Source organism: Prionailurus bengalensis, chromosome X (assembly GCF_016509475.1).
Source record: "Prionailurus bengalensis isolate Pbe53 chromosome X, Fcat_Pben_1.1_paternal_pri, whole genome shotgun sequence".
Lineage (NCBI taxonomy): Eukaryota > Metazoa > Chordata > Mammalia > Carnivora > Felidae > Prionailurus > Prionailurus bengalensis.
In genome coordinates, this window is record NC_057361.1 from 113,259,393 (window position 1) to 113,281,291 (window position 21,899).

The following is a 21,899-nucleotide window of genomic DNA, read 5'->3' on the forward strand; positions in this document are numbered from 1 at the left end:
TGAGGACGAAGTCTATAGTTTCCATCATATTCAAAAGTATTTTGATAAATTGCTACATTTTACGAAGTTCTTTCCCTGTACCAGGCATGTTACAGATGAGGAAAGAGAGGCTCAAAGAGGTTAAGTAAGTTGCCTGATGTCACCAATTAAATTAGCGGAGCTGAGATGTGAGCAAAGATTTGTCTTGTTGCAAAGCTCGTGTTCTTTCACCCCCGCACCGTGCAGCACTATGTCTAGGGGTCTGTGGCCCCCAAAAGATTATGACCACTGTTTTACAAGCTTCCTTTGAAGGGATTTGCTGGTGCTAATAACCCACCTGGGGCGATTCGGCTACTGGCTGCAGCTCACCACAGAAGGAGCTGTAACACCACAGAATTTCTACCTCCGTCCTGGCCACATGACATATGGGGAAAAGGGGGCAGTTACATGAATAAATAGGAGTGATTACAACATGCCTAGCTTCAGCTTTTGCCTAATAAACTGGTATTTATGGTCCATAGAAGGATGATGACCTTTAACAAATAAATTTTAATGAGCACATTGCTAGGTTACAAATCTCAATAAATCTATTGACACATAAATTATATATGTATATATTTATATATTCATGAGAACAAGGCTTTTGGGGAACATTTCCTGAAAACCACGAACCCTACCTGGACTTAATAAGCAAGCATTCACTATAGTTGGAGATGTCTCTGGAATATTTAGACAACACAGTGATAAATAATAACAACAGCAAGTTGCCAGTCATTAGCAATTTAATTTTGGAGTCATTTTTAAGCATCTTTTCTTTGGTTTTAGAAATTACAAATGCAGGTGGTGCCTGGCTGGCTCAGTTGGTAGAGCATGTGACTCTTGATCTCAGGGTTGTGAGTTCAATCCCCACGTTGGGCATGGAGCCTACTTCAAAGAAGAAAAAATAGGGGTGCCTGGGTGGCTTAGTCGGTTAAGCGTCTGACTTCAGCTTAGGTCATGATCTCAGTTTGTGAGTTCAAGCCCACTTTGGGTGAGCCCCACTTCTCTCTCCCCCGCCAACCCTTTCTCTCCCTCCCTCTCTCTACCCCTTGTGAGATTCTCTCTCTCCCTCTCTATGCCCCTCGCTCACTTGAGCCCTCTCTCTCTCAAAAAAAAAAAAACTTAAAAAAATTACAAATGCAATACATTATGGTTGTTTATTATGTGGAGTTTACTATAATATAAACTCAAACAAGACAAAGTACATGAATATAAAGTAAAACCTACTCCACACCCTCTCCACAGAGGTATCTATTCTTTTAGATTTTTTTCTATAGATTTATAATGTATGCTTGTGCGTGTGTGTTTTGTTTTCAAAAAAAAACCAGGGGCGCCTGGGTGGCGCAGTCGGTTAAGCGTCCGACTTCAGCCAGGTCACGATCTCGCAGTCCGTGAGTTCGAGCCCCGCGTCGGGCTCTGGGCTGATGGCTCAGAGCCTGGAGCCTGTTTCCGATTCTGTGTCTCCCTCTCTCTCTGCCCCTCCCCCGTTCATGCTCTGTCTCTCTCTCTGTCTCAAAAAAAAAAAAAAAAAAACGTTAAAAAAAAACAAAAAAACAAAAAAACAAAAATAATATATGCGTACATACGTATTATTTTATCATTTGATGTATTTTAACTTAATATTATCATGGATGTATCAGTACATTTAGATCAACCTCATCTGTTTTTAGGGCTGCATTTATCCATTGTATAGATGTACTATGATTTATTTAACTCACTACTGATGGGCATTTAAGTTGCTTCCAATTTTTTGCAGTTACAAATAATGCTGTAATAAATTTCCTTGTACGTACATCTAGGTATACGTGGGCTAGCAATTTCATAGGGCACATTAGTAAAAGTAGAATTGCAAAGGAAAAGAACATAAGCTTTAGCAATTTAAATTGATTTACCATTTTTACTAGGTATTTTATTAATTTAACTATTCATTAAGATGGGTTTCTTTTGGGGCGCCTGGGTGGCTCAGTCGGTTGGGCGTCCGGCTTCGGCTCAGGTCATGATCTCATAGTCCGTGAGTTCGAGCCCCGTGTCGGGCTCTGTGCTGACAGTGCAGAGCCTGGAGGCTGCTTCGGATTCTGTGTCTCCTTCTCTCTCTGCCCCTCCCCTGCTCATGCTCTGCCTCTCTCTGTCTCAAAAATAAAAACATTAAAAAAAATTTTAAAAAAAGATGGGTTTCTTTTGGGGGTGCCTGGGTGGCTCAGTCAGTTAAACGTGCAACTTTGGCTCAGGTCATGATCTCACGGTTCATGAGTTCGAGCCCTGCATCGGTCTCTGCGCTGACAGCTCAGAGCCTGGAGCCTGCTTTGGATTCTGTGTCTCCCTCTCTTTCTGCCCCTCCGCCACTCGTGTTTTGTCTCTCTCAAAAAGAAATAAACATTACAAAATTTTTTTATTTTTATTTTTATTTTATTTTATTTTTTTATTGAGTAGCAAAAATTCTTTTTTATTTTTTTCATTTTATTTTTTATTTTTTAAAATTTACATCCAAAAAAAATTTACATCCAAATTAGTTAGCATCTAGTGCAACAATGATTTCAGGAGTAGATTCCTTAGTGCCCCTGACCCGTTTAGCCCATCCCCCCTCCCACAACCCCTCCAGCAACCCCCAGTTTGCTCTCCACATCTGTGAGTCTCCTCTGTTTTGTCCCCCTCCCTGTCCCCATATCATTTTTGCTTCCCTTCCTTTATGCCCATCTTCCCTGTCTCCCAAAGTCCTCATATGAGTGAAGTCATATGATCTCCGTCTTTCTCTGACTGACTGACCTCACTCAGCACAATACCCTCCAGTTCCATCGACATAGTTGCAAACGGCAAGATTTCCTTCCCTTTGATTGCCGAGTAATACTCCATTGTATATACATACCACATTTTCTGTATCCATTCATCCATTGATGGACATTTGGGCTCTTTCCATACTTTGGCTACTGTTGATAGTACGGCTATAAACATGGGGGTGCATGTGTCCCTTCGAAACAGCACACCTGTATCCCGTGGATAAATGCCTAGTAGTGCAATTGCTGGGTCGTAGGGTAGTTCTATTTTTAGTGTTTTGAGGAAACTTCATACTGTTTTCCAGAGTGGCTGCACCAGCTTGCATTCCCACAAAATTTTTTTAAAAGATGGATTTATTTTTTAAAGTAAAAGCAATAGATACACTGGTAAAAATTCAAACAATGAGTAAGGACATAAATTAAAAGTAAAAGCCTCCCTCTGGGCTGATGGCTCAGAGCCTGGAGCCTGCTTCCGATTCTGTGTCTCCCTCTCTCTCTGCCCCTCCCCCGTTCATGCTCTGTCTCTCTCTGTCCCCAAAATAAATAAACGTTAAAAAAAAATTAAAAAAAATAAATTAAAAAAAAAAAGTAAAAGCCTCCTTTCTCGTCAACCTCTTGCCTTAAGTGCCTCTCCCTGAAAGTGATGAATGTTAATGTCTTCTGTATCCTTGCAGACACAATGTAAAGCTTGGTTTACCTGTAAATAGTCTTTGTTTTTCTTTTTCACAGTTGGGATCATCATTATGTGCATAGTCTTCGTATCTGTTTTAAAAATCCATTTAATCAGGGGCGCCTGGGTGGCGCAGTCGGTTAAGCGTCTGACTTCAGCCAGGTCACGATCTCACGGTCCGTGAGTTCGAGCCCCGCGTCAGGCTCTGGGCTGATGGCTCAGAGCCTGGAGCCTGTTTCCGATTCTGTGTCTCCCTCTCTCTCTGCCCCTTCCCTGTTCATGCTCTGTCTCTCTCTGTCCCAAAAATAAATAAACGTTGAAAAAAAAAATTAAAAAAAAAATCCATTTAATCATATATTTTGGAGGCATTCCCATATCAGAAAATACAGAACATAGAGTTGCCTGATTATTTGGGAGGAGGGTATGGGTTAGTATGAGAGAGTAAGGGTCTCCTATAATTTATTCGATGACCTCTCTTTGAAGGACTTTGAAGTTATTTCCAGGTTTCAGCTGTGACAAAGTCTACAGTGTTTTAAAAGGAATGGTTGGTGACAGGAATTTCTTGAGGTGACCATTAGGGACTGAGCACAACCTGAATTTCCTCTCCAGGTTATGTTGAGTATAATTGCCTAATCTTAGCTCAGACACATGATCCGGCAAAGGATTTGTTCTGAGTTGTGAATGTACGAAGACGAAGAGTCTTCCCAAAGGCGCTCAGATGAAATGAGCCCCTGGTTATGGAGTTGAGAAATCCCCTTGGAAAAGAGTGGAATAACATGAACCAAGCCCATCCCGGGAAAGCTGCACTGTATCGAAACTCAGAGCCCCTGTATCGGTGGAGCTATTGATTTGCTCAGGTTTATTAAGAGATCTAATGCTCCAGCTGCTTTAGAATTACTGTGAACTAACCATTCTTAGAATATGCAGAGATTGATTATATCATTCATGCACTTTCTGAGGCCTTTGGCCCACTATTAAGCCCGCTAAGCAATTATCAGCTGTGATAGGAAAGGTTCCATAGCGATGGGTTCTACTAGCTAAAAGGCAATTTGGTTTGGCCCTTGTATATCAAGTCTCTGGGCTATCCTCGTTTTTTTATCACGAAAGGTAAGCAGAGGCTGTTTGTAGTTTCCTTGAACTTCCTTATTTGTATTCCCCTGCACAGGGTGACGTTCTCCTATAGATTCAGAGATAGAAGGTTTCACCTGTCTCTCTCCCTGTCTCAGGATTCATTTTTCATGTCCTTTCCTGGAAACTGAATACAGACACCATTTTGAAACATGTATATTTTTGTCATCATCTTAAAGATGCTCGTTTTGTATTTCTTCTGCCCCATGGGCAGATCTGTCTGTAGCAGTTTCTGGTCACTATTATCTCTCACAAATCTAATAAACACATTCTGAATTATATTTCCAAAGGTCGTGATTGGAAGAAAAAGCCAGATGCAATATGTAGGCTAGAAAACCACAAAGATTTAATATGAGGTGATATACCCAAAGCATAAGCAGAATTTGGTACCTTAGCAAATGTTCTACTTAATATTCTGTTGGCAGGTACACCTGCAACAAAATGCCTCATAAATATTCAGCTACTCTATACCTCTGTTCTCTGGCTCCCAATGATTACAATAATACAATTTTGTCTAGAGTGAAGGAGCAAATGGCAATTAAGCCCACAGGCCCCTGTGAATTAGCGTGGATTATCCCCACTTTAATACAGAAATACCAAAGCTCATGCAAATCATTTGTGCAAATGATCACTTGTTCACAAGTGGAAACAGAATGAATGTGGCAAAACATGTTTGCAAGCCCTTCAAAGATGGAGGCCAGACTTCATGGCTTCTGTGGTCCTTCCAGTAGGAATGGACATTCAGTTATCACTCAACTACCTGCACGGTGTGGGCTTTTGCATTTGCCTTTTTTTTTTTTTTCAATTGAGATACCTGTAGAGTCACATGCAGCTGGAAATCCCTTGTACAATTTGCTCTGTTTTCCCCAAGAGTAACCTTTTACAAAGCTATAGCATAACGACCAGAATGTGGATGTCGATACAACTTGCTAACCGTATTCAGATTTCTCTAGTTTAATACTTGTACCCATTTGCGTGTATTAAGTTCTACATAATTCTATCCCCTGTGTTGATTTGTGCATCTAGCACCACAGTCAAGGCAGGGAACACTTTCAATACTGCAGGGATCCTTCCTGTTGCCCTTTATAAACACACCCACTTCTCTCCTGCCTTTCTCCCCACTTCCCTCTGCCCCCCACCTCCCTAACCCTTGAAAACCCCTCATCTGTCCACCATTTCTAAAAGTTTGTCATTTCGGGGCGCCTGGGTGGCGCAGTCGGTTAAGCGTCCGACTTCAGCCAGGTCACGATCTCACGGTCCGTGAGTTCGAGCCCCGCGTCAGGCTCTGGGCTGATGGCTCAGAGCCTGGAGCCTGTTTCCGATTCTGTGTCTCCCTCTCTCTCTGCCCCTCCCCCGTTCATGCTCTGTCTCTCTCTGTCCCAAAAATAAATAAACGTTGAAAAAAAAATTAAAAAAAAAAATAAAAGTTTGTCATTTCAAAAATGTTAATAAATGGAATCAGACAGTGTGTAACCTTTTGGCATTGGCTCTGCCCCACCCCCCCACCCCCATCAGCATTATTCCCTTGAGTTTCCTCCAGGTTGTGTGTATCCATAGTTTGTTCCTTTCTATTGCTGGGTAGGATTCCATGGTATGGATTTTCCACAGTTTGTTTAGACATTCACCCATTAAAGGGCATTTGGACTGATTCCAGGTTTTGGCTATAGCCACCCCTCAAAAACCCCCCACCACACCCTGCTACAGTCTTTGTGTACAGGTTTTTGTGTAGACACAAATTTTCCTTTCTCTGGGACAAATGCCCAGTAGCGTCATTGCTGAGCTGTATGGTAGTTGCACGTTTAGTTTTCTATGAAACTGTCAGGCTGTTTTCCAAAGTGCCAGTACCTTCTTATATTCCTACCAGCAATGGATGAGTTATGCATTTTCTCTCCATACTTGCCAGCATTTATTATTTTAGCCATTCTGGTAGTGTGTAGTGATGTTTCGTTATGCTTTTAATTTACATTTCCCTGGTGCCTTATGATGTTGAACACCGTTTTCTGTGGTTATTTGCCATCTGTACATCCTCTTCAGTGAGCTATTCATGTCTTTTGCCTAGTTTTAAAAATTGGATTTGTTTTACTGTTGAGTCTTGAGAATTCTTTATATATTCTAGTCCTTAGTTGGATATATGTTTTGCAAATATTTTCTCCTAGTCTGTAGATTGCTTTTTATGATCCTTTTTACACGGGCTTTCATGGAGCAAAAGCTTCTAGTTTTGATGAAGTCCAATTTATCAGTTTTTCTTTTTGTGGATCATGCTTTTGGTGTCAAGCCTAAGAACTCTTGGCTTAGTGCTCATTTTGTACCATCCAGCCTTGCTGAACTCACTTCTAAGTTTCAAGAGTTTTTTGTTTTTGTTTTTTTTTTAAAGATTCCTTGGGATTTTCAACATGGACAATCATGTAATCTTCAATGACTTAATTTTTTTTTATTAAGTAAACTCTACCCCCCAACATGGGGCTCAAACTCACAACCCTGAGATTAAGAGTTGCATGCTCTACTGAGTCAGCCAGGCGTTCCTGCAATGCCTTTTATTTCTTTCTCTTCTTACTGGAATGTCTCTGCTTCCAATAGTATGTTGACTAGAAGTGGTGAGAGCAGACATTCTTGCCTTGTTCCCAGTCTTGGAGGGAAGACATTCAGTCTTTCACCATTATGGTTGATTTTATATGTAAGTTTCTTGGTTATGTTCTTTATCAGGTTGATATAAATGCTGTCCGTTCCTAACTTGCCAAGGGATTTTCTCATGGATGGACGTGCGATTTTGTCAAATGCTTTTTCTGTATCAGTTGAACATCTTTGCTAACCCACTGTAATTCATTGGCAGACTTGGGGTTTGAAATAATCTTTAATTCCTATAAATCTTGGTTAAAAAGCTATTGACGTTTGATTGGATTGCCTTTATTTGGAATATGAATGATTCTTCAAGGCAGGTATTGTTTCAGGGCATGGCTATAATTTGGGACTCCCATTGAGTTTCAATGCCCAGGCCTGCAAGGGCACCTTTCTGTTTTGGTTTAGCACAGTGATACTCTCTTCTAAGGTTTATGTCTCATTATTTTGGACGATTGCTTATTCTTGAGCTATTCAGCATGTGCAGAACTTGGCTTTTATTATCTAAGTTTGTCTTTCCTTGTTTTTTTTTTTTAAGGTAGAGTCTCTTCATTCTCCTAGGTTTGTGGTGGTTCTGTGTAAATTGAGGGCATGCACTTATGGGTACTAGATAATTGAAACACTGACATGTACTGTCTTACTTCTCTACTTTTTCCATCTGTGGAAATCTCATCCTGTCAGCACTGTACCTCTCTGGGCCTAATATCTAAATGAAGTGGTTGAATCCAGTCTCCAAGACTTAGTTCTAGGATTGTGTGATTTGGAGGTGCCTGGGTGCTTCGGTCAGTTAAGCATCTGACTCTTCATATCAGCTCAGGTCAGGATCTTGCGGTGACGTGATCAAGCCCCGAGTGGGGCTCCGTGCCGAGTGTGGAGCTTGCTCTGGATTCTGTCTCTGAATCCCTCTCTGCCCCTCCCCTGCTCGTGTGCTCTCTCTCAAAATACGTGAACATTAAAAAAAAAAAGATTCTGTGATTTTAATTAAGGAAGACTTGAGTATTTGTTAATAAAGACACTAGAGGAAAAACTTGGTACACTAATCCCTCTGGGAAAAAACTCTCATCTTAAAGATTCAATGGGAGGTTTGCTGAAATATAAATCCAGGCTTCGGATTCAAGTGAAGTGATGTAAGTTGCATTATTTTCCAAGAGATACCTGCTACTTAAAATGCCACCTGCTTGACAATTTTGTTCAATTCATCTGTTTTTCCTTTTCTAAGTTTTATGCTTCTTTTGAGACGCTTACTGGAAGTGTTAATAACAATTAACATCTATAGCTCAGCCCTCTTCAGATAAAAATATCATACCTAACTCCCATCCTCTGTGTTCTGAAAGAGTTTCCTGTTACTCATCAGGACTCCTGTAACGGTGCTTTTTGAATATTGCATCAAAGAAGATAACTTGGACTTTTGCGGTATTCAGTATTTTATTGTTTTCCTAAAAAGTAAATGCAGCTCCATCATGAATCATTTGTAAAGAACTGGAAATTGTGTACTCTTTCTCAACAATTAGTGTATTCACAGAGAGTGATTCAGGCTCTGGGATGCCACACTCCTCAAATGTGATATAAGTGACACTTTAACAGCTTTGCTAAGCCAGTTGGCTGTGGTAAAGCCATCTGCAAAAATGGAAACCAAAAAACCCTGACAATTCTCCCTCTGCTTGTAGTTACGGACAAATTTGAAGGCAGAAAGCTTGAAATAAATATTGTGCTGTAGAAGTGTAGCAGTTTCTCGACGGGGCCTAACAGAATGCGAATCTCTGATCATCGAAACAATGTTGGAAAATTAAGTGGGAGAGTGCTTTTTATATAACGTAGACTTTTCCCCTTATACACGTGTGTGGCGACTTTATACATGTGTGACTTTTGTCAACTCTGACTGTACAGTCAGTTGCAGACTTCTGATTGCCATTCATTCTACTTGCTAATGACCACAAAATCCTAAAGAACATCCTACACACATCTCAGAATTTCTATATATGCAAATTAAAGGTAATTTTAATGCTCAAGACAGTGAGACAAGTTAGTAGATTGTCTACCCCACCATAATTATTTCTACATCATAAGTAATAGGCTTCCCAGGTGGATAAATTCAAAATGCTAACTTCCCAATGGTAAATATGCAGGATTTCATTCTGGGTGATCTGAACCAGAGAAAAATTATGACTCAGTCTTGAATTTTACTATGCACCATTTTCACGTGGATGTTCTTCACCCCAAATTCCACTTACCCAAGTCAGAACTGCATATTTTTCTTCTGAGAGAGGCTGCCTTCCCAATTTTCCTATTTTCTATGAGTATCACTGCTATTCTCCAAGTTGCCCAAAAGCAAAATTTGGGCTCTCTGAGATTTCCGTCCTCTTCATCTCGTAAGCTTCTTCGTTACTCTAACCTGTCAATTCTTCCTTTAGGAATCCCAACATGACTTATTTCATTCCAACCCCTTGTCATCCACTTGTTCAGTTAGCCTGCAAATATTTACTGGACACCTGCCATGTGACAGGCCCTATGCCAGGCACTAAGGTTACACTGGTGAGCAAAGAAAGAGGCGGTCCTTGCCCACATGGTGTAGTGGGGAAGACAGACAGTAGTGATAAGCACACACCAGTGTAAAACTGCAGATGTGACAACTACTGTGAAAAAGAAGTACGGGCTGTCATAAGAGCCTAGAATAGATTGGTTTGATCCAGTCCTGGAGGCGAAGGGAGGTAGCAGTCTTCCCTGAGGAAGTGATGCATGAGCTTGGATCTGAAGGATGAGAAGTTAATCGAATGAAGAAGGATGGGAAGAACATTCCAAGTACAGGGAGCAGCACAGGGGGTAGTCTTGTGGTGGGAAAGAGAATGCCAAATACTGGAGGACTAAAACGAGGCTGGTGGGCCGAAGCCCAAGAAACAAAGGAGAAACGTCCTGCAAAGTGAGGCTGGACCGGTAGGTAGGGGCCAAACTGTGTATAGCCTTATAAGCTCTATTAAGAAACACATTTGTTTTTAATCCTAGGAGTAATGGAAGGCCACTAAAGGGAGCTAAATGTGTGTGTGTGTGTGTGTGTGTGTGTGTGTGAGAGAGAGAGAGAGAGAGAGAGAGAGATGATCAAATCTGCATTTCAAAAAAGATCACCCTGATTTTCTTATGGAAGAGACTGGAGGGGCACCAAGAGCAGAAGCAGAGATCAGGTGGGAGGCTGTGCAGTCGTCCAGGTGAGAGGCCAATGGGGGCTTGGTCAGGGTGGTAAGTGATAGAGATGGAGATAAACAGATGGAGTCAAGAGCTATTTGGGAGATAAGAGTTATAGGACAAAATTATGGGTTGGCTATGGCAGGCGAGAGAGAAAAAGAAGGAGACAGAGGGAGAGGATTTTGCCTTGTGCAACTGAACGCATGATGATGCCATTCACTGAGGGAGTCCTGACAGAGGACCCAGTTTGGAGAGAAGACCGAGTTCAAATTGGGGCATACTGAGTTGGAAGGGTTAATGAGATAGCCAACAGATGTCAAGTAAGCAATTGGGTATACAGATGTGGAGCTCAGAATAGAGATCCGGTCGAGAGATACAACTTTGTCATTCATCTGTGTATAGGTATAAACTGGAAGATGGAGGTGTGTGAAGAAACCATAGGGTGAGGGGGCGCCTGGGTGGTTCGGTCGGTTGGGCGTCTGACTTCAGCTCGGGTCATGATCTCGCAGTCTGTGAGTTCGAGCCCCGCGTCGGGCTCCGTGCTGACCGCTCGGGGCCTGGAGCCTGCTTCGGATTCTGCGTCTCCCTCTCTCTCTCTGCCCCTCCACAGCTCACGCTCTGTCTCTCCCTCTCAAAAATAAATAAATATTTTTAAAAAAAGAAAGAAAGAAACCACAGGGTGAGAAGAGAAGCGGTGCTTGGACCAAGCTTTGAGGAACTCTAATGTTTAATGACTGGGTTAAATAGGATGGGTCTGCAAAAGAGATGGAAAAGGAGTGGCCAGAGAAGTAGGAGAAAGCCCAAGAGCATGTTACGTCACGGAAATCAATGAAAGGAGTATTTTAAGAAGAAGGGAGTGGTCAACATTGTCCAAAACTGTCGAGAGGTAAAGTAAGATGAAGACTGAAAAAGTATCCATAGTATTTGTCCTTATGGAAGCCATTGGTGGCCTTAGTGGGTGTTGTGCAGTGGAATGATGACAAAAAACCCAGTTCAGTGTGGGCTAAAGAAAGGAGCCGGGGAGGGTGGAGACAGCCAGTATAGATAAACTTTCTTTAAAGTGGATGTGATGGGGAAGAAGGAGACAGGGCAGTACCTGTAGAGGGATGTGGGGCTTTTATTGTTTTTAATGTTTATTTATTTATTTTGAGAGACAGAGGGAGAGAGAGGGAGAGACAGAGAGAGGGAGGAAGGGGAAGAGGGAGAGGGAGAGAGAGAATCCCAGGTAGGCTCCTCGCTGATAGTGCAGAGCCCGATGCGGGGCTCGATCCCACGAACTGTGAGATCATGCATGACCTGAGCCGAAATCAAGAGTCGAACACTTAACCGACTGGACTACCCAGGCGCCCCCGATGTAGGGCTTTTATTTTGTATTACAAGAGACTGGAATATGTTTTAAATCAGGAAGGAAAGGCTCCTTAAGAAAAGGAGCCATACCTGCCGGTGAGGGATAACTGAGACAGTAGCACAGCTGAGTTTCTGGTCACTTCAATTATTTTGTCCTATGAAGTAAGGGGCACAGTTACAGAAGAAACACGGGGTGAGGGGGCAGAGTTTGGTAATGAGGAAGGCTTCAAATAGTTATTGTAGAGAGTAGTAGCAAAAATTGAGCAGAGAAAATAGTAGGGTGGCTGGGCAGTGTGAGAGGCTTATTTGGGGGTGGTGATCAGGAATTTATAGAAACACTAATTCATCCCCTTGTGTGACCACGGCCAGCAGTGCTTGACCTCTCAAGTGCAAGTATGGAGGCGATGGATAGTCGGGTTGGCTCAGAGTTGATGGGAGTGAGGTGAGGAATAGGACCCTACCAGCCTCCTAAAGAATCTCCTTGCTTTCGGTGCCTTCCTGTTCCTACCCATCCTGTACACTGCCACGAAAGTCATTTGCTTTAAAGACTACTTTTATTCATTTCATTCTCCTCACTCAAGAATCTACATCCTTTCCAAGGGTGGAGTGCTTAAGAGCATGGATGACAGACCTTGGTCTGAACCGTGAACTTGAGCAATTCGTGTAAAGTTGCCAATACTCTGTTTCTTCGCCTCTAAAGTGGGAGTAATGGTAATATCCACCTTATAAGGTTGTTAGGTGTATTAAACGAGATAGCATGGGGTGCCTGGCTGGCTCGTTTGGAAGAGCACACAACTCTTGATCTCGGGGTCATGAGTTTGAGCCCCACGTTGGATGTAGAGGTTACTAAGAAAAATAAATAAACTTAAGAAAACTACTAAAAAAGAAATGGGATAGCATTTAGTATGGCGCTTGGCTCATAGTGAGTGTGTGGAAGCTGCTACGTTATCTTCTGTTACCTGTTTCTCCACCCTCCCCTTCAAGTTACATCCTAGTCTGACATTCTTTCCCAGCCCTACCCAACATACTCCTTCCTAGCTAGACTGATCCTCCGCTGCCTCCACATTCATTGCCACGTGCCTTTGATTCTCTACCCAAATCCCATCATTCCTCAAAGGCCAACATCTTCTAGAAGAAAGCTTCCTCATTAGTTTGAAGCCTGTGTTGATCTCTCACTGCACTGCTCTCCCACTGCAATTCAGAGACATTTGGAACCTGGTTATATTCCATTGTTCACTTTATGTATTTATTTACTAAAATTTTTTCCCCATTTATTTATCTTTGAGAGATGCAGAGAGACAGAACATGAGTTGGGGAGGAACAGAGAGAGGGAGACACAGGATCTGAAACAGGCTCCAGGCTCCGAGCTGTCAGCACAGCCTGACACGGGGCTCAAACTCATAATCTGTGAGATCATGACCTGAGCTGAAGTCGGATTTTTAACCGACTGAGCCACCCAGGCACACCTTATTTATTTATTTTTAAAGTAGGCTTCACGCCCAGTGCAAAACCCAACATGGGACTTGAACTCACGACCCTAAGATCAAGACCTGAGCTGAGATCAAGAGTTGGACACTTAACTGACTGAGCCACCCAGGCGCCCCAAATTGTTCACTTTATTATACACTGTACTATTATTTTTTATTGTTTTCAGTGTTTTGTTTAAAAATGTTATGTTATATTTTGTCTAAAAACATGTCAGTAATATAAGACTTTTCTAATGTAAGTGTGAGCGCTTTGAGGGAAGGAATCATGCTGTGAGAGCTATATACTTCTTTCTCACACGACCCAGAATAGCATTCATAATACTTGTTAAATTTAATTCACTTGAATTGAGATAAAATCTAGGCCCCAGTGGTCTTCAAAGTGAGGTACACAATTCTAGGGGGGCACACAGACAGTACATCAGAGTGCAGGAAGAAGATATTATAAAGCTTCTATTTCTATTTATTTTTATCATATCCTTTTGACATTTCTATTTTTGTGTATGCTTGGAATGTACATAATACAAATTTATTATATATATGTACATACGTTATTGACAAATATGTGTGTGTGTGTGTGTGTGTGTGTGTGTGTGTGTGTAGTGCATGTTCAAGAAGTTTAAGCTTGAGGTTCCAGATCAAAACATCTTTATACAGCTTAGAAGAGTAATAGAAATTTGACCAAGTCTGAAACTTTCCTTTATGGCAGTTAAATTTCTTTTTGAACACTTACCGTGTGCCAGGTGCTATACTAAGTGTTTTATACGCATTAGCTCAGTTCTCAAAACAATCTTATAAGGTAGCTGTTATTTTTTCGCATTAGAGAGGAGGAAATTGCAGCACAGAGAGGTTAGGCAATTAGTTCAGGGTGACATAATGAAAAATGATGGCACCAGGATTTAAAACTACATCTATTTGAATCCAAAGCTGTCCCTCCTTTTGGGAAGACTTTTAACTACACAGTACAACTTCTTTGATAGATATGGGACTATTCAAGTTACCTAGTTCTTCTTAAGCGAGTCTTGATCACTTGTGTCTTTCAAGAAATTGGTGCATTTCCCAGCGCTAAACCTCTTAATCAGTACGTGACTCTAGCATTCATCCCTCCTTTAGCGGTGCCTCCAATTGTTAATGGAGACACTGTGAAATGGATGTCCTTCTACTTGTTACTTAACCAGGGCCTTTTGAGAACAATATAGAGATTTTAGAAAGTAGAAAATTATCTTAAGAAAAACCAAGTAGGCAAGTGGTTTGATTATATCAGATGTTTATCTCCTCTTAAAAATATAAGAAAAAATTATAGAGCTCTTTCTAACAGAATTGTCTCTGATTCCCAAAGCTGAATCCAAAGTAACACGTGCTTTCTCATTTTTCAGTTGTTTATGAAAATATAACAACTCAAGAAATGAGTACGACTCTTTCTCAGCAAATAGATGTGACAACTCCATCCCAAGTTACTGGACTAAAACCGCAAGAGACAGTATATTCTTCTACAATGATGTTTAAAAGCATGCCTGTATTTGCAACTGATTATGCAACCCTATCATATTCCAATACAACGTCTCCACTTCTGGAAACAGTGACCGCCCCCAAATTATTAAAGACATCCGTAGCGGGGACTGCTAGATTCACGGCAGACAGTTTGTCAACTTCAGCAGCCATCACTCTGCCTACCAAGGGTACCTCCACAGGCGCTACCACCAATTCCACGAAAATAACTAAATCCCCATCTTCAGAGAGCACCGGGACAACAAAAATGGCTGAAGCCATTGCTACTGAGACATTTCCTCAAACTGCAGCTACTAATTTTCCGTACACATCTGGATTTACCAAGGATTCAATTATACCCAAAACTTCAGTGACTGGATCTCAGTCGGCCATTATGAAGACAACATCTGTATTCTCATCTGTTGAGTCAACACCCGTATCTACAACATCTTGGCCCAAGCAGAAATCCACAGGTATTGAGGCACTTTCTATCTTCACAGCTAGCCAGGAGTTTCTTACATCTACAGATGCTGGAACAGTGCCTCGGTCCACGGTGGAACAGACTTCGGCTACAGCTACTCATGTTGGGACTGTATCCGCATTCCCACCCGGGTCTGTGCTCATCTCCACAGTTGCTCCAGTGCATTCTGTATTTCCTAGAAATCAGACAGCATCGACGCTGGCAATAACTGACACAGAAATAACATCTACAGTTCATTCAAAACCACCCCCAACGAAGCCCGTTGAGATGATGCCTGTGCCAAGAACAGCTGAGGCAGAATTGACATCTATAGATTTCCAGGACGTCTCTTCACCCAGAATGGAGGATACGATATCTACTTTCATACCAGAAAAGGCCTCTTCTATGGCCCTTTCTTTCAGGACATCCTCTCCATTCACCGGAGCTCAGGATGTACAGACAGTTAGTGACGCTGAGACTACACATCCAGCCTCGACTCCTGGAGTCACAGCTGCCGCCACGGTGGCTGAAACTGTGCTCCCCCCCACAACAGCTGGGCCGACACATACCCAGAATACCCCCACAGATGGTGGAAACATGCCCTCTTTGAATTCTACTAGATCAGCTTCCACAGTCAAGGCATATGAGTCTGGTCCCACATCCATAACTGATGATGGTGCCCAACTACTCTCCACCGGTGAAGCCACTTGGGCTTCCAGGCCAGACCAGACCCTGCTGACACTAGCATTCCATGGGAGTGCTTCTAATGCAGAACATTCGTCCACAACTAGTCCTGTTGGTTTCCCACCAGAAGCACCCTCAGAAAGTGAGGCTACCCCTGTCGCCGATGCTCTTATTACCGCTGATGGTACTACAGACAGATACACAACAGCTCTATCCAACTCGACGGTTTCGTGGTTGTTTGTTAACTTCTCCACAGTTTCAAGACCCGCATCTGTAACCACACTGCCTGAGTTTAAACTCACCACCTTCCTACTAAAAACTACCCCTATGTCTACAGCAGCTGGAAGTGAGGTTCTTTCAACGCCAAGGGAGACAGTTGCTCCCCCAGTAGGTGCATCTACCGTTGCTGACACTGAACCAAATTTTTCTACTGAGGAGAGCGCTTCTGAGACCATCCTAACAGAGACAAGTGGTACGATTGCATGTGGAGGGACAACGGCCCCCGTAGCAGAGTCTGCAAAAACACGAAGATATGAGGCTACTGTGACAAGGAAAGAAACAACTGCCCATTGTCTTGAGGGAAAATCAACTGTAGCAGTGACAACTGAGCGTCCTCCATCTGCAACAATGCCGGAAGCAACGGATGAATCTGCACAAAGGGTAACAGCTTCTGTCGCCATTTCCCCTTTTCCCCATATAGAAAAGTTGACTACCCCATTGGAGAATAGAACTGCAACTACTGAGGTGAGAGGAAGTTGGCTTTCTACAAAATCGATGAAGACCACACCTAAGAGTTCATATGATGGAACCACAGAAATCTTTCATTCCACCCACACCTACACAGCACATTGGACTTCAGAGGCTCCGCCTGAGGGGAATCCAACCCCATCTCCCATTTCTGGGAGCGCACAGACATTCCCTGAACCCTTGGGCGCTTCCACCAGAAGGATTTTGGGGACCAGTTTTGCCACTATCCCTACAGACACGACAGCTATGTCCTCGCCTGCTGGCATCTTGCCTCCGCAGCCTACAGCTACCCATTCCTCAGCAACCCCTGTGCCATCAGCTCCTGCGACCACAGCTTCAGTGTCACCTTTGGGTCAGACTGCTTCGGCAACCAGCCACGGCATGCCTACACACCGACGCTCGATTCACACCACTTCAGAAGCCACAGTGATCGCCATCAGTAAAACACCCGCGACAGTCCTCTCTCTGACAGAACGTCCAGTCCCCTCGTGGAGACCTCCCACTCCCGTGGCAACTAAGGCTGAGACCACCCATCACCTCACCTCGGCTGACACAGTAACCCCATTTACACCCACTCTTGTCTGCTCTAAGTCCGTCTCTGACAACATTCCTGTTGCGTCCTCCACCCGTGTGATCTCAACTCGGTTTACACCAGTGACGACCCGACCTGTATCTCAAGTGGAGGAGACTTCCACCCACGCTCTCAGCTTTCTGCACACTCTCAGCAGTAGTGGGGATGTTGTTAGCTTGGCGACCAGCACCACAGAAACCTCTGTTGTTGACGAGACCATGTCCTCAGACACGTCTGCCCATAAGGCTAGTACTTCAGTAGATGATCACATTTCTCAATCTTCAGCGCATCTTGGAAACACACTGGTCCCCACCCTATTAGTGACTGATGTTTCTACCGTGCCTTCTGACAAAGAGCAGATGACCACATCCCTGGGAAACACCTCTAGAACTACGGAGGTGACAGAAATGTCCCCAGCAGAGAATCCTTTTATTTCAGACTCCCAGAGTACTTCACCCTTGGAAATGACAGATACAGGAGCTGCTGAGAGCCCAGCAATTTCCACCCATCAAACACGTTCACCTTCAGACTTCCCACTTGTAACTCCACCTGACAGGATTTCAGCTTCACCTCCCGCTTCTGGGAGTGTACAGACTACATCTACCTCTCTCTCAAGCCACACAGGAGATGCTCACATTCCAGAAATGTCTACCGTCACTTCCGGGACAACCAGAGTATCGAATCCTGTAGACATCAACACATCTCTTTCAAACTTGCTTCCCCCTAAGACTCCAACGGAGCTGACTTCAGGCGCCTCTCCCATTTCTGAAAGCATACAGACCTCCCCTGAGTTCCTGTCTCTTTCTACAACCGGACCACCTGGTGCCATTTTTACACTCGTCTCTACTGATGGGGTCACTACAGCCCTTTCTGCTCCAAATGTACCAACGGTACTTCTTGGGAAAACCTCTATGGCAACGTCCATTCCTACCTACCAGATGTCCTCACTGCCAGTTGGCGTCACTGCCTTTGCCTCCAAAAGAGTTTCTGAAACTCCCGCAACACTCGTAACTAACTCTTCTAAAACAACACACCCGGATTGTCCGAAAAGTCCCTCCACAGCCACTTCTGCGCCTATGTCTGAGATGTCCGCAATGCCAGTGAGTGGCTCTGCTTTCTCACCTCCAGCTGCCTCTTTTGACACTTCCGCAGCTGCTGGGTCATTCTCTTCATTATTGTCTTCAACTACCCCTAGGACTACCATGACCGTACCGGCATCTACACTGGATGTCGCACCTAGGCCTGCTTCAAAAAGCACGCTGTTTTCCTCTGCTTTCATTACTTCAGAAGTGACAGAGGTGTCCTCCAGGATCACACCTACATCCTCTTCCTCTCCGACAGAGTCAACTTTTCCCTCCGTGAAAACCATCCCAACCACTATCATGGCAGGGATAGCACCTCCATCTGTAGGCACCACTGCCTCCTCTCTACTCAGTTCTAGGAACACGGAAGCGATTTCTTCCATTCCAAAGACCACATTTTCACCCTTTCTAGCAACAACCCATCAGTCATCACAAAATGAGACGGCAACTCTGGGCATATTACCTGGGACTACCAAGGACTCCCTGTCTCCTGTAAGCAGTAGTACAGTAACAGCCCTCACAAATACTTCTTCTGGAACTGATGCCCTGGAAAGTGTGTTTTCATCTACTCCGTCAGGTCATCCCCATACTTCCTCGAGTATTCAGGTGTCCCCGTCTTTGACTAGCTTTAAGAGCACTCCTGGACACACAAAAAGGGTCAAAGCCACCACTTACCTTTCTTCCAATACAGAAAAGAAGACTTCCTGGTCAGAAAATACTTCAACAGCTGAACCAACAAAAGGTGCCACACCTGTGAAGACCCCTGTTTCGTACTCTCCGTGGACTCCATCCATTGCAACTCCACCCTCTTTGACATCACTTCTTTTTTCACCTCATCGTACGGAAGCCAAATTCTCCACTCCAAAGACTTTTCTTCCTCTTACATCCCAAATGGTTGAATTTCCAGTTCTGGGAACAAGAACCACACCTAGTAACACCCAACCTCTGCTTATGACTTCCTGGAACACACCCACAGCTAAAGGTTCTCAATTTCCAATTTTTACCAGTACTCATGTACCTACACCCCACAAGACGGAAACGGAGATTCCATACCTTGTTCCTGGGTCTTTGTCAACATTCGCAGCCCCTCAGACTGGGCTTATATCTGGAGATGTTATGGCAAAGCCATCAATTTCCACGTCAGGATTTCTTCCCACCTTGGGGATGTCTGACAGCCCTTCATCAATATCTTCAAGATCTATCCCTATCACTTTGGCTGACATGAAGCACACGTTTGAGAAAACAGCGACATCCGTAACTCTTGGGACCACACTCCCATCGAATCATTCTGGCGCTACTTCAGGATCCATACTTTCAAAGGCTGCTAGTTCACCTACGCTGGCTTGGATTTTATCCACTCTCCCTTCGGGTTCTCCACTGTCAACTGTATTCAGTACTCCTCACATTGTAACTTCTTCTACAGTAAAGCTGTCAGAGTCCACGTCTCTGACTTCTGACAGGACGTCGACACGCTCGTTCACTAACTTCACAACACCATCCTTTGCTACTGTACACACCGCACTCCCTGAAACCACCCCTACACCTGCAGTGGGCAGCATCAGCACTGGCTTCCCAACTTCTCTCCCTGTGTCTGTTAAACTCACAGATAACAGCCAATACGTTTCCAAATCCCCTGAGGCATCTTCCAGAATCACTGCGACTGCCAACTCCAAGACTGTGTCTCAACCTCTACCCTCGAGCAAAATGAGTAGCTCACCTCCCGCAACTGACCACACCCAATCTATTAGCTCCATGCTTCTGCCCAGCCACGCCGTGACATCTGCCTGGAGCAGAATCCCAGCTGTATCAGCATCCTCTACACTGGACTCCCTTCCAGATATAACTGCCAATACATCTACTGCTACTGGAGGCTCACTTCCACTCACATCCACTGGAGTAACACCCCTTCCTCCAGCAACTGTGCCTTCACTACTCTCTTCCTCTCCTGAGACAATCTGGCCAGACTCCACACCTTCTTTTAGGTCTATGGAAACCTCGACTTCACTTGTTGCCACTGAGTCCACAGGTCTGTTCTAGAATATGTCCAGCGTATCGCTGACAGAATACATGGGCACTGGGTCATGTGTCCTCTAAGGTGGCCGTTCCCTGAAGGCAGAAAAGGATAAAGAAGGGTACAGGTGTTTCTGCTCTCCTTCAGACAGTGGGTGCAGGGGGCAGCTGGCTGGCTCGGTCAGTGGAGCATGTGACTCTTGATCTCAGGGTTGTGAGTTCGAACCCCACACTGGGTGTGGAAATTACTATAAAAAGACAGTGGGTACAGTGGTACCTTGTCCAAACAGAATTCTCTAGCCATCTTGCTTATCTTTGCTTTATTGAAATATAGTGCAAATGTACCTTTTCATTCGGTATGACCTCTCTAAGCATGCTTTCCATCCATTCTGTCCCTGATACTCTGTCTCTGCCAATGTGAACATCATCAGGAACTTCACCTTCTCCCAGTGTGGAATTATATGGCCTTAGGTCTGACATGATGACTGCAAACCATCCAATTCCAGGAGATATTCTAGCCTGCCTTTTTAAATTCCTCTTATATAGGCCTCAGCTTCTCCAGTCTCCACCTCCAGCTGGCTTGGAATGCTTATCTATGGCCAGGGAGTATTTGGCTTCCATATCATGCAAATCTGGGATGTCCCTTCAACTTTTAACTCTCAAAAATTGAAATTTTAAAGGACAGACAAGAGAAAGAGGGATACAGAGACAAATCTGAAGTAGAAAGAAAAGTATAGGGAGAAATAAATATTTTCTCAGTGCAAATGATCTTGTGAGATAATGTTCAGCTTGACCATTACATGGACTGGAAATGTGTTGGCTACAGAAAATTGAGGATTTGGAGGATTTGCAGAGTGTCCATCAACTGTGTAGCAATCAGGAAACTGCCGAAATAATTAAAACAAAAATGTGATGGTACATCTGTTTTGCTTTTGGATATGGAGCCCAAGTGTTGGCTCTTGACCTTGGAGTTAAATTAAGCAAAATTTAAGAACGAGACTTCATTGTTGGTCTCTCTAAAATGACAAGCAGTGTTGACCAAATTTATGGAAGTTAAATTTCTTGAGCTAAATGAGTGAAATTAATCTCGTTTTTAATTACAGTCTCCTTCTACAATATTGAAATGAGTTTCTCTGTCTTTGATGAAGACCCAAGGATCCCGGTTATCAGTGTTGTCAAAGAATTTGCAGAAAATTGGGTAAAATAATCTTTTAAATATTTATGGTACATATAAAATCTGTGAATATATGTATGTGCATATATATATGATGGACGGAGTAGCTTAAAAGTAGGCTTTAACTTCTTTCTACCCATGATACATTTCACAGCTAATTGGTTTTGATTTTTTGCTGCAAATTTATCTACTGTGTGAGTAACACTGTAAGGACGTACGGTGTCAATGCTGAAAGCTTTTATGGGATGTCATTATTTTAATTTGTTTAGAACTTTCCCTTCGCCGACACAAATTCTGGGCTTCTGCCAAATTTTCCTAATTGGAGAAAGTGGGGAGGCAGCGATAACAAAGCCTATGCTATTGTATTTAAATATGTTTATTTTCTGCAGTTTTATTTTTTCTCTCCTACACGATGTTTTCTTTATCCTCACATTTTTTTCTGAAAATAAAAGTAATACATTCTCTCTGTAAA

General features: G+C 43.3%; 1 protein-coding gene and 1 non-coding gene across 2 annotated transcripts; both read left to right on the forward strand.

The window, feature by feature from the left end:
* The first annotated feature begins 824 nt into the window (after positions 1 to 824).
* Positions 825 to 897, forward strand: TRNAK-CUU. Its single transcript has one exon. It is a non-coding gene; the product is annotated as a tRNA-Lys (tRNA).
* A 4,423-nt stretch (positions 898 to 5,320) lies between these two features.
* ADGRG4 (adhesion G protein-coupled receptor G4) lies at positions 5,321 to 20,944 on the forward strand. The gene is made up of 2 exons (XM_043570026.1): positions 5,321 to 5,354; positions 14,588 to 20,944. The coding sequence occupies exons 1-2, from the start codon at positions 5,321 to 5,323 to the stop codon at positions 20,278 to 20,280; spliced, it is 5,727 nt and encodes a 1,908-aa protein (XP_043425961.1). The 3' UTR covers positions 20,281 to 20,944.
* Positions 20,945 to 21,899: the final 955 nt, after the last annotated feature.